General features: G+C 41.6%; 1 protein-coding gene across 3 annotated transcripts in view; it reads right to left on the reverse strand.

Annotated features, from left to right (window-relative positions):
- The window catches only part of dock2 (dedicator of cytokinesis 2), a 107278-nt gene that overhangs the window by 92916 nt on the left and 2158 nt on the right, over nt 1-12204 (reverse strand). The window contains exons 2-17 of one of the 3 annotated variants that reach the window (XM_030396590.1): nt 11451-11534; nt 10979-11019; nt 10735-10790; nt 10566-10662; nt 10337-10485; nt 10058-10193; nt 9210-9367; nt 7592-7673; nt 7204-7339; nt 6171-6246; nt 5910-5986; nt 3301-3551; nt 2826-2924; nt 2495-2567; nt 2092-2195; nt 349-550 (exon numbers count right to left, since the gene is read on the reverse strand). In XM_030396590.1, the coding sequence (XP_030252450.1) occupies nt 349-550; nt 2092-2195; nt 2495-2567; nt 2826-2924; nt 3301-3551; nt 5910-5986; nt 6171-6246; nt 7204-7339; nt 7592-7673; nt 9210-9367; nt 10058-10193; nt 10337-10485; nt 10566-10662; nt 10735-10790; nt 10979-11019; nt 11451-11534 (1821 nt within the window). Of the gene's footprint in view, nt 1-348; nt 551-2091; nt 2196-2494; nt 2568-2825; nt 2925-3300; nt 3552-5909; nt 5987-6170; nt 6247-7203; nt 7340-7591; nt 7674-9209; nt 9368-10057; nt 10194-10336; nt 10486-10565; nt 10663-10734; nt 10791-10978; nt 11020-11450; nt 11820-12204 lie in introns of those variants that run through there. The other 2 variants (XM_030396589.1, XM_030396593.1) reach the window with 2 other exon arrangements.

The raw sequence follows: 12204 nt of genomic DNA on the forward strand, positions 1-12204 counted from the left end.
TAAGTAGATGATTTGTCCTTGACCAATTTCACAGCCAAGCGATGATTCATTGTCTTGGCCTGCTGCCCTTATTACTCTGTTGAAAGAAGATGTTAATTAATGTTTTTTTTTGACGTGTCAGGTTTAATTTCAAACCCCCTCACACGCCTCATAATTTGTTCCCTAACCTTTCTTCAATTTTGTGTGTATACTGGCGTGAATGAGTGCGTCATTTAATGAAAATGATTGGCCTGGCCAATTCTCCAGAGCAGCTTAATATCGACACAATGACACAAAGGGGCTATTTGAAATTTTTTTTGGACACCTGTCTGCCTACACACATACAAACAAACCCACACATACACCTACCATTCTGGGTGAGTTTGGTGGAGCAGACCAGTGTGGAGATGGTGAAGCTGTCTCTGGAGCTGACCGACAGGCCTCCCCCACTACCAGACAAACTGCTGGAGCTGCGGCTCAACGCTGCAGCCTTGTGGGGGTCGCAGTGGTGGTGGCGGGTCGAGGGCAACGACAAGTAGGAGTTCACATCCTCCATGCGCTTGCTGTCACCCTGAGAGGAAAATGTATGGGAGTCATTTTAAAACCCAGCGATGTTGACACACCAACCTTGCTAATGATGGTACAGATGTTTGGTGGGTGTCGATGAAGCATTGGGACAAGAATCATATTTTCTGCATTTAGTCAAAATGTCTTGATGCAAGCGCGAGTGTAGCAGACGGCGAGGCATTGGGGTTTGCAACATCCTGCAGTGATTTATCAGGACAGCCCAGGAGGAAAAAAATGACAAACTATGATTGAAGTCACCAGTTCCACAGCAGTAATCCTCTGATCACCATGCCTTATCTACTTCAGTTTGGAAACTCATAACTTTGGAAACAGTGGGGCCAGGACAGGTTAGAAAAATGGCAATGAAAACAACCACAACTACTGTAGCAGCATTTTTCTCAGTACTGAAAAGATTGAGTAACACATGAGAGAAGGAAAAGATGTATGAGGAAAACAGACGAGATATCTTCTTTTGGCAAATTGTTTGTTTTGGTAATGTGATCTTACTATACCTACTGTACATTCTTATATATTACATATAAACATATTGTCTTTAGGTCATAGATTCATTCAGGCCTCACAACTCAGCTATGCTCTATTTAATGCCAATCCAGTAAGTAATAATGAGAGAGTAGGTTGGGGAAAAGCAGGGAGTAAGAGATTGAAGCCATGAGTGGCATGGACATCGAGGGGAATGCAGGGATAACGAGAGATAATCGAGAAAGAGGGCACAGTGGGACCGTCTATTCAGTCTTTGAGTGAATCACGAGTAATTAATCTTCATTGCGTTTGGCATTTAATCAATAAGGGGATTCAATCTTAGCTTTGGCTCATTTGGCAGGAAATCTATTTGGCTTCACTCAACCTGTCTGGGTGGCAATAATCCACTGTCCAGACTCGCTATACTGTATGTTTAGGTCTGCTTTGATGACAGTCACGACTGAACAGATGTCTTTAAAAAATGTTCTGTGCAACAGTTTAAACTTATCTCAGAGTCGTTTTATTTTTTCTACCATGCTTAAGCCAAATAACCGAGCCTGCTCCAGTGACTTTCTTAAATCTACTAATTTAATTTCTCACCATTATACACATGATGATGAATGATTCCAGAATTCCATCAGGAATGGCATTGAGCTTTGATACTGTTAAAATATACTTCCCCATTCATTTTTGTGACCATGAATGATGAATCAAACTGATCCTGTAAAGTGGTCTTATTATTAACCACCGATTGACTAGCTGCCACTTTCATTGGACATACCTCTTACAGATATTTCAACAGATAAGTTCAATCTAAAGCTGTTGGGTCTGACAAAAGTAATGATCTGTGATCTTTCATCCCTCATCTTAAAAGACTCACTCTGTCATATCACTTTCAGATGAGCTTTGACATCTGCATAAGTCTGAAAGCTCTAAATGCTGATCTGTTTTTATGGTTACCAAATGGTTTTATGCTGCAAATTGTGGGTCAAGGAAGTTTTCAGTGAGAGACACTCCACCTTTCATGACTTAACTTTCTGCATAAGTTTGGTTTATGATTCTGACCTTGAAGACTACAAGATCATGCAGCCCATCTTGTAGAACCGTCCCGTCCTCCTTCATCAGACGCACAAACGCCATGGCAAAGTTCTTCTCACTCTTGTCCTTGGCTGGAGACAAGGAAGACAAACGTGTAAACAAAATATGTAGGGGAGAGGGTTGTGGGAGAAACACTTCAGGGGAAAAAAAAGGGAGGAGGGAGGTTGAGGATTCAGGCATTGGAGAAGGAAAAACTGCTGATTTGTTTAATCAAGTGTGTGTAATGATGCTGTGGGTCGTTTTCCAAATTGCCTCCAATCATTCAGTCCTTTCAGTGTCACATTATGCTCAGGGGATCAGACAAGAGGAGTTGAGGAGGGTGGATGTATGCAGACAACAGACAGGCAGAGGACGAGAGGCTGATACTCACACTCCTGGGAGGAGCGGTGTCTGAACATGAAGCGTAAATGAATCCTGTGCATTTCTTCCAGAGGGACTGCCACCTGGAGGACATCTCAGGTTATTATAGAATATAAAATAACAGATATCTTCAAATGTTTTCAAGGTATACCCTGACATTCTGGAGTTTATTTTCTTGAAGGGAATGGCTGAAATGCAAATGTGACACAGACAGCAGACACCTTGATAGAACTGAAATGAGACTCTGGTATCAACAGGGATAGAATTCTACCACTAAATACGTTTATACTCTCTAAATGTATTCAAACTCCCTCTACAACACTCATAACGCACACACACACCTTAATTGTCTCCATCCAGCGGGGCTGTTTGATTTGGTAGTAGATGACAGATCTGTACTCACTGACCGCTTTATCCCCAGCTCCCAGACAGATGGAGTTCTGGGAAAGAAAGAGGGAGAGAGAAATACTTGTGATATAGAGCTAAAGGATTTCATGTTTGTGTGTGTGTATGAGAATGCCTGCATGGGCATCTATATGTCCCTATGATTCTCATTCTGGTATAAAGCCACGTCTATGTGCCCCTGACTACGAAAAGGTGAGTAAGACCTCCATCAGTGCCTGGCTTGCTCACTGGCCCATACCACCTCAATCTCCTAAGCACTGCACGTTAGGTGTGTATGCACACTTTTGCACCTGCACACCGTGTCTCAACCAACACAAACACACACACAAACCAATCCCTGTTTACACAAATCCCTTTCCCATCAGATACACTGACGTGTACCGTATGACCTCATCTCCTCACGCTGCTGACCTGTATGACCTTGCCCTCCTCGTCACAGACCCACATGATGACCTCAACGTTCTTCTGCGTAGTCTTGTTGTATTTGTCGAAGTCGCCGCCTTGTAAAGTGAGGTAGATGTCATTGCGAACATCTCCGGGCATGATGATCTCTGGGAAGCCAAGCTTGCGAGCCACAACGGTGCTGCGGTCCACCAGGTGAGGGTACTCCTTCCGGATCTGAACTATGTCCCCTACCAGAGCCTTCATGGTCACCCACAGACCTGGAAGGATGTGAGGAGTAGAGAAGGAGGGAAGACATTGTATTAATGTTTGGGATGCGATTTGATTCTATTTCTGTTTTTTTCAGAATTATTCTGTTTTTCTCTTCACAATACAAATATCCTGTAACTATAAAATCCTACATTGCTTCCATTGCATGTCTTCTTTCAGGCGAGTAGAAATAAAGATATGTGTTCTGTAAATATATGAAAACAAGCCCATACCTAATTAGACAATACAGCATTTGCTTATTTAAACAGACCATACCTTAATCATGTAAGTAATCATCTGGAGAAGTTTCAGTTTTCATTTCTTTAAAGGCGGTTTTTAGTTTTTTATCATGCTCTGAGCCAGAAATGTCCAATTCAGTAGCACTAACATAAATCAAACTCTTCCAGGTTTAATCCTATCCATATAAGGTGTTATCAGAAGGGTGTGTTCATCTTTGTATAATTTTATAGCCATATTTACATAGCATTTTATTTCCAAAAGCAAGGTGAAAATAATTATTTTATGGTATTTCCAATTTTTGGGGTTAATAAAAGAGTTAAAATTCCCTCTGTAAAAAACGACCTTATAATATGTAAACAAGTAAAACGGCTTCATCCAATGTTTAGATATTTATTCTTGAAATATGTGAATATTTAATTCTACAATGTTGCAAATGCATGTCTAAAGCTGCTGTAAGTTCATTTATTTCATTACAGTAAATGTTAAATAGGTCTATATTCCACCTGTAATCACTGTTACACGGTAACCCATGTCTCTCCTCCTCATGCTAAAAAAGAGAAAAGAAAAATATTACAGTATCCCTGCCCACTTTATCCAATCCGGACAGAGAACTCCATAAAGACGAGACCCTGTCTGCTTGTGAACGCACACAGAGCAGGATCCTCCTCTTTGCTGCTATGTGTGGCAATTACCGCCCCAGGATCACGTGGTGACTTAGAGATGGGGCAATGGATCACTAATGGCAAAACTTACAGGAAGTTAGTTAAAGCGGAGATAATGATTTAAACTTCAAAGAAAATCCAGAAAACTTGTATTTTCACCTGTCGCGTCTTACCTAGATTGAACTGATCCACAAAGAAGTTCTCTTCATTGTGGAGTCAGAGAATTTAGTAAGTTCATTTTTTTTTTACCAAATATTTATAAATTTACTCAAACAGGTGCCACTCCGGGCGATTTTAATGAGGAAGCTGGAGTGAAGTTTTCATTCCTCTCTGCAGGTAGGTAAATCCAAATTAAATCCAAAATGAATGAATAAAGTATGCCAAGGCTCTGTGGCATTACAACTGAATTTAAAACATTTGAAGATGTTTTCAGGACCCACAGCAACCCTGAAAACATGCTTTAAAGCTTTAAAGTGAGATGCACTTTGTATAAACTTTTAGTGTTTATCTAAGGGTGAACATTTTTAAAGTGTCCCAAGGTGAACCAGAGATGTGAAAAAGTCTGCTGTTGTTGCAGATTAGACTATAATCAATACTATAAAATATCTGTCTGCTGTACGCGAAAGGGGTCTAAAAGAGAGGAGAGGAGGAGGTAAAGAAAAAATGAAGGTGTTTTCATAATGGGCAGTAATGTAGCTCTGTAAGAATATGGGCTCTCACATCTTTTAAAGAAATAATGCGGGAAAACAAAGACAAAAGAATGGACAGAAAGCGGAAATAAGGGGGAGTTATTTTAGGGGAAAACATGGCTGGTGAAATCTAGACTATGTCACAAACCCACATCTTTGAGGCTAACGAAATACCTACAGGGAATACTCTGTATATGTGTGTCAGTGTGTATGTGTGCGCATGTGTGCTGTGGCCGAAGCAACTCAGAGGGCGAGGAAGGAGAGATTAGGGGTGAATAATGTTAAGAACAGACATCTGGTGGCCTCAGGTGCTCCTTCCATATCTGCTCGTCCGGGTTTCATATCTAGGTTATGCCCAGAGCCTTCAGGAGCAAGAGGAAAGATAAAAAGCTGAGCGATTTAACAGTGCAGACAGACACTGGGTGTCTCTCTGTGGAACAAGACAGCGTCACACACAGGGGATGTCAAAGTCAGCCATAAACATGAGGAAGTGGGCAGCGAGACTGGAGGCTGGCAAGGGAGGAATAAAGGGTAAGTAATATGAAAACATCGGCTCAAGGGCGCACGCTATCCATCAGGATAATGACCTTCATTCTCACCCACGGCGTAGAGAGATGAGGCGAGGATGCGATGAGAGAGGGCCACTTTGTCTGACCACAAATGACTGCAGCATACACAGTCCATTGGGAACCTTCAGTGCATACAGGAGCGCTAACAGCAGGATAGTCACATGGCTTACACACCAGGAAACAGAGAGCGAAGCCTGTAAGTACAGTACCTTGGCCACCACTGTCTCCTCGCAATGCTGTCACTTTGTTCAGTAAGGTGTGCAGAAAGTCGTTCTCAGCAACCACCCTGGAGCCAAACAGACACACGTGCACCCACTTAAAAACACACAGAAAACTGTTTAATTTCAAAATTGCACAGATGCTGAAACCTACACAAATGTGTTATATTGCTGTATTAATTACAGTGAGGATCAGTGTACAGAAGTTTCTTAAGAAGTGGTGGAGTACTGGAGGAGAAATATAAGACATACGGGAAGAAGGGGATGAAAAACTGCTTCTCCTCATCACATTCGATCTTCCCTTTGATGAGATCGCTGATGTCCATCACTGCCAAGAAAAGAAAACAAATGAGTCTGTGTTGACAAAATCAAAGGAAATGCTATACAGTAATTTCTAATGTGGACTCACATCAGTCAGCAATGACAGCCTCTGTGAACATTTCGTAGATAAAGCTCTCAATCTCGCACAAAGCACAACAGGCCTCAAATACACATCCTGAGAGCTGTTTTGTGAGGTTATGTGAGAATATGAGCAACTTTTTTGAGCCAGAGGGCACAACAATGGACTAATTGGTAGAAAATAGCAGTGGACAGTCAGCATCAATATTTAAGTTTTGCTCCTGCAAAAGATGACTGTGTTTACACCAGGTGGCTCCCTATGGGTGATAATCCCCCGCAGCAGCAGCAGCAGCAGCAGCAGCTGACAAGTCAGTCAAAATTACACTGCCCTTTAGGGAACAAAAGTAAAAAATGACTGGAAGGCTACTTGTGGCCATAATTGTGGACTCGGCTGTTAAAATGGAACAAAGAAATGAGGCAAAGGCAGCCTCATTTTGTCATCAAATATACTGCAGCTTAAAAGGTCCAGTGTGTAGGATTTAGTTGCATTTAGCTTTGTGGCTGGCGAATGCAAGCAACTGACCACCGCTCGTCTAACCCTCCCCTACAGTAGCCACCAAAAAACCTTTTTTGGAGCCTGTATTTTATTTGTCTGGTCTGAGAAACACGGTGGTGCAACATAGAGAGCACCTGCTTCCTCCGTAGATATAAAAAGCTCATTCTTAGGTGACGAAAAAACATGAATTCTAAGTTTTAGATGATTGTACACTAATAAAAACAGAATTATTATTATTATATTCCATTACTGGCAATATAATATTCAATTTCTGCCTCTAACCCTCCTAAATCCTACACACGATACTTTGACCAGTGCTCGACGACTCGGATCAGTACGTTTGTGGTACCTTCAACCAAAACACTCCTGTACTAACTGTTATTCAAGTACCTGCCACCCCAAACGGCCGTCTTAAGCCCAGAGTGCACTTCTTGGTGTTAATCTCTTTCAGGTCCATTCTGCCCACTCTCACTATCTGACAGATCAGATAAATCTTTTCTCTGCTCAAGTCCTTGTTCCCCAGGTCCTGATTGACAAAAACAGGGAACGGAGAACAGATAAAAAAAAAAGAAAAAGAAGACATATAAGGGTAACAATAAGAGACATGGGGATGAAAACATGGAGAAAAGTGGAGGTGGGGAACAAAAGGTTGGTGGGGAAGAGAACACTAAAAAAACTATGCAGTCTTTAATGAGGGAACAACCACATTAATTCCTATTAAGTGCAGGGTCTGAAGTGCTAAGAAACAGTGTGATAGTGCCCTCCTGTGGTCACTTACTGTAAAGACAACCTTCAGGTTGTTGAGCATGTCAATCTCCTTCGGGAATCCTTTGCTGCCCCAGCGAACCAAGTAGTTCTCACTGCACCAAGCAAGACACACAGAATATCTGTTCAGCACTTCAGCCACATACAGTTGGAACTGTAGCAAAGACTATGTCATTCCTCTTGATTGAAGCTCTGCAAATTCACTCTACTTGAGATAATGAAATTCTGTGACATTTCCACCTCCAGGTAGAAATGAATCAAAAAGATAGAAAGGCTATCTCTGTCCAGTCCAGGAGTGAGTGAGTGCATGGTCCAGATAAAGCTGTCTGCCCCCGCTCGCCTTTTGGTACTTTTTGGGAGAGGATCACAGAGCAGCCTGTCTGGTGTACATGAGCACGCTATATGCAGTTTACTGATGTGATATTGCATTATTCCCGAGGAAATGAATTTAATATGTTTTTGTCAACCCCTGACAGGCGTGTGGATCCATGAATGTTCCCCAGTGCAGCTGCATAATTTGGATTAAGCGCTAAAAATACTAACCCCTCTATTCCCAACAGCATAGAGGCATGTACCCCACACTGACATAAGGATGAATAGAAAGACAAACAGCAATACAGACGGGTATCTACGGGTACAGTGGGGTGAATCAAAGCCGTGAAAAAAATTATATCTTCAGAAAAAATTCCTGCTATAAAACTGCCCATCTGCCTTTTTTTTCAGAGAGAGAAAGACAGACGGACAGGGTGAAGGAATGTATAGTACAAAACACAACTTTAACCAAAACAAACAAACACAACAGGCGCAGATCAGATGGCGGCTGTCAAAAAAGTAAGAGACGATAGAGCGGTGGTTGATATAGACTGAGAAAAAGATGATCAATCCAGGTCTATCTTAATACTTTCAGCTGCAGACATAGATATGCCCACTATGACAGTGAGTGACGGGGCTTAGCATCAGCCCTGTCAGGCACCACATAGCGCTGCCAGTCACTTTCTGCTGCACTGTAATTTGTGTTTTCTGTATTCTTATTTTTGGCATACCATTGTTCTTATTTAGTGTGGTTCAACAATGGAGGAGAGAGGAAAAAATCAGGATTGAAGGCAAGGAGAGATTTACAGACATGAAGAAATGGAAGAGAAAAGGAGGACAGTGTGTGTCTGTGTGTGTCTGTGTACGTTTTTGGACAGCTGAAGGATGGACGTGAGGTAGAGAAAATCTGAACTTGAATTTAAAGGTGATTTCATTCATTCCAGAGGGTAAATGGGTACTAAGAGGGTGTAGTAGAGGCGAAAACCACCTGATCTTAGTTTTCTTACCATAGTTTTACTTTAGTTAACGGATGGAGTTTCCTTAAATTAAAACTCTTAAGCGAAATACCATCAATATAAGCCATAAAAAGATGACAAGTTTTTCAAGAAACACCAGTAGTTGTTTTCTATTTCTATGCAAATCAAAAATACATCCACAAACGGATTTCAAATGTATGAATGCATAAATCTTCCTAACTTCAATAATAACATCAGTTTATTTCTTGACATTTAAATGTCCATATGAGTCTGGGGCTACGTGGTCAAACCGTCTCACTGTGTGAAGTTAGGAGCTAAGAGAGAAAGACATGAAAGTGACACCTGATGATGCTCTGCTTGTTGGGGTCATAGAGGGACATGAAGAGCTCCGAGTCCTCCCCGATGCGACAGACAAAGTTCCTCACAAACACGTAGAGGCTGTGAGTGGGCGAAGACTGGATCCGCGCTGAGATCCCACTGTGGTCTGTCTGGATGTTTGACTGCAGGAGAGGAAATTAGTTCGGAGGAGGTGAACTTGGGACAGGGGTTTAACGGGATAAAATGCCAGTCAAAAGCGTTTCATTTCAAGGCCCATAAAAATCTGATTGGCTGGCAAAACTGTTAATAAAAGTTGGTTCCTGTGATGTAACAGCTGCAGAACCAAGATTGTGGATTTGTAAGGGGGAAGAGAATCACTGAATAAGAAAATCACAATAGAGTACATTCTCTTCTTACTAATGAATCAGTGTCAAAATGTAAAATAGGCTGAGCTGAAGTGAAGTCAAGCCAATTTCTGAGGAAGTCAATTCTTAATTAGTCTTGGCTGGCAGACATGATTGGCAAGGAATATGTATTATCCATTTAGTTTTCATGAATATAAAGATTCATTTTACTACTTTCTATTAAAAAACTAAATGAAATGACAAAACTGTGACCCCATCCAAGTCTAGTTCACAATAACTTTTATATTTCTGATGTAGAGACTTTTGCCAAGACAGGGGAGAACAGTTTCCCAAGAAAAATCTCTTAGTAGACATGTCTCTGGGAAGTCTAGTGCAGACAAACCACCACCATGCCAAATAAGTTACAAAATAAATGTAGTTGTAAGTGTAACATCAGCCATTCCATCCAGTCATCGTCCTGGGTTCTGTTCCAGGTACTTCCAACCTCACTGCCTTCCTTTTCCTTACCTGCTCTTCCTTAATGCGTTCATTGATCTTGGCTGTGGCCGCCTCGTGGGCCCGAAACAGACTGATGACACTAGCCCGTTCTGGGTCCAAGATGTTCCCATCCTCATCCCGAACCACCTGGTCCAGCTCCAGAATCCTGCACGAAGAAGCAGGAGAGTGTAAGGATTGTGGCGATTGATGAAAGGTGAATAAAGAACAGGGGAATAAATGGCAACAAATGGATCTGGAAATGAGACAGGAGCAAATTAGCTTGTTCATTTTGTTTTGGAGCAGACATACTTGTTGCCATAGTCAATCTTGGACGTGACTTTCTGCTTGAGCTCTTTGAATTCGTCACTAGGCAGAGTGCCAGACAGGAGCTGGGAACGCCACTCCATTAGTTCACACATCAGTCTCCGGACCTGCTTCACACGCACCTTTTTATTGGCCTGGACAGGTAGATGTATGGTGTTAAACTCAGACACACACATTCACACACACAAACAGTTTATTTTTGCCACTTTTTTACCACATAGAGCTGCTTCCATATGCTTCCCCACTCTCTCAGTGTCGTGGTCACCTCCTTCACCAAGGGCATCTCCGCAGATATCACCACCTCCTCTTCTCTGTAGTCACATACACTCAAACTTAATACATGAAACATTTGGAGACAGATTAATATTTTTTTTTCCACTCACCCTCGTTTCTCAATGATGACCTCCTTAAGATGGACAAAACTGGCAGGGAACACTCCCTGAAAAGGAACATGTGTAGAGGAGACGCATAAGAAGAAAGAAAAATAGCAGCTTCAACCTTTCCTAAACACAAAGCTAGAAAAGATAACCCCCAAGTCGAATAACCTAATAAGCTTGGACGTAATGCTTTATCACCTTTCCGGTAAAATCCATGTGATGCTGTGTGGTCACGTATGCAAGTTCTTACCTGCTGGGCTTTGTTCCTAGCCAAGTAGCCTCTGTACCATCCTGAAAGAAGAATGACTGTCATCTGTCTGCCATCACACCATACTAACATCTCTACATGGGAGTGCTTTTCGTGTTCAACAGGCTATTTACATCTTGACTGTATGTGCTATGACTAATATGCATACAATCTTTAACTGTATGCACACAACCTAATACAACTGTATATAGAGGTCATTAATCCTACATATGAATTACACATATCATATTCTGTGAAATACTCAATAACATATTAGTGACATACAGAGTAAATACATATTCTGTCTTTTCTCAGTTGGACTATAATCTTTATCTTTTTGGACCCAGCTGGTTTATAGGAAAAAGTAAGAAAAATGCAACTAGCTTTGTTTTTGAATATGCTACACAAAGCACACAACATACGAACCTTGACATTTTCACAGAAAAAACATCTTTATATTTTGACATATTCTTACCATCACAGGCCTCCTGGATGAACACCATATCGCCCACTTCGAGGGAAAGCTGCTTCTCTCCTTTGCCAACAAAATTCCACTTAACTAAAGAAAAAAACAGGAATTGCAACAGCCTGAAGAGGGGACGCATCTGTTAAACCCTTGTTAAATGGAAGCGCAACGAATAAAGCTTCCCAAGCTAGACTCCACTCGACTCAGCACAGTCAAACCCTCTCATGTTGTGAATGTTAGCGCACACAGTAAGCTAGCTTGACTAGTTAAGTGCAGAAGTTCGTTGGTAACCTTGGCAACAGTTGTTGTCACGTCGGCACGTGCACGTTTGAGGCTAGCAGCTAAAGAAAGATGAAGGTGAAATGGCTGTGAGAGAGCAGCGAAGGAGAAACACGTCAGAAGAGCGAGCATAAAATGGAAGAAAGCAATTGTAACTATGCTAAAAAAAAAAAAATTAAAAAAAGTTGAAGTAGTTCAGCTTATGAGGAAACGAAGGCGGTCGGCTCACCTGTCAGACCGCCAGAACAACAAATAGAGTGCCGATGTCACGCTCCTTCCGGTTTGCCCCATGGGATCTCATTCCAGAAAAAAACTTTGTATGGTAATGAATGGAGAGACAAATGTTTTTGTTTTTTTATATCTCGTTGGAATTGTGTCATGAAAAAAAAAATATTTGTCTTTCTCCATTTACAAAGTTACAAAGTTGTTTTTTTTTTCCCGAAAGGGGCGTGGCTTCGTCACTCGATGGATGACAACGAAACCG

The sequence above is a fragment of the Sparus aurata genome, chromosome 18 (genome assembly GCF_900880675.1).
Source record: "Sparus aurata chromosome 18, fSpaAur1.1, whole genome shotgun sequence".
Lineage (NCBI taxonomy): Eukaryota > Metazoa > Chordata > Actinopteri > Spariformes > Sparidae > Sparus > Sparus aurata.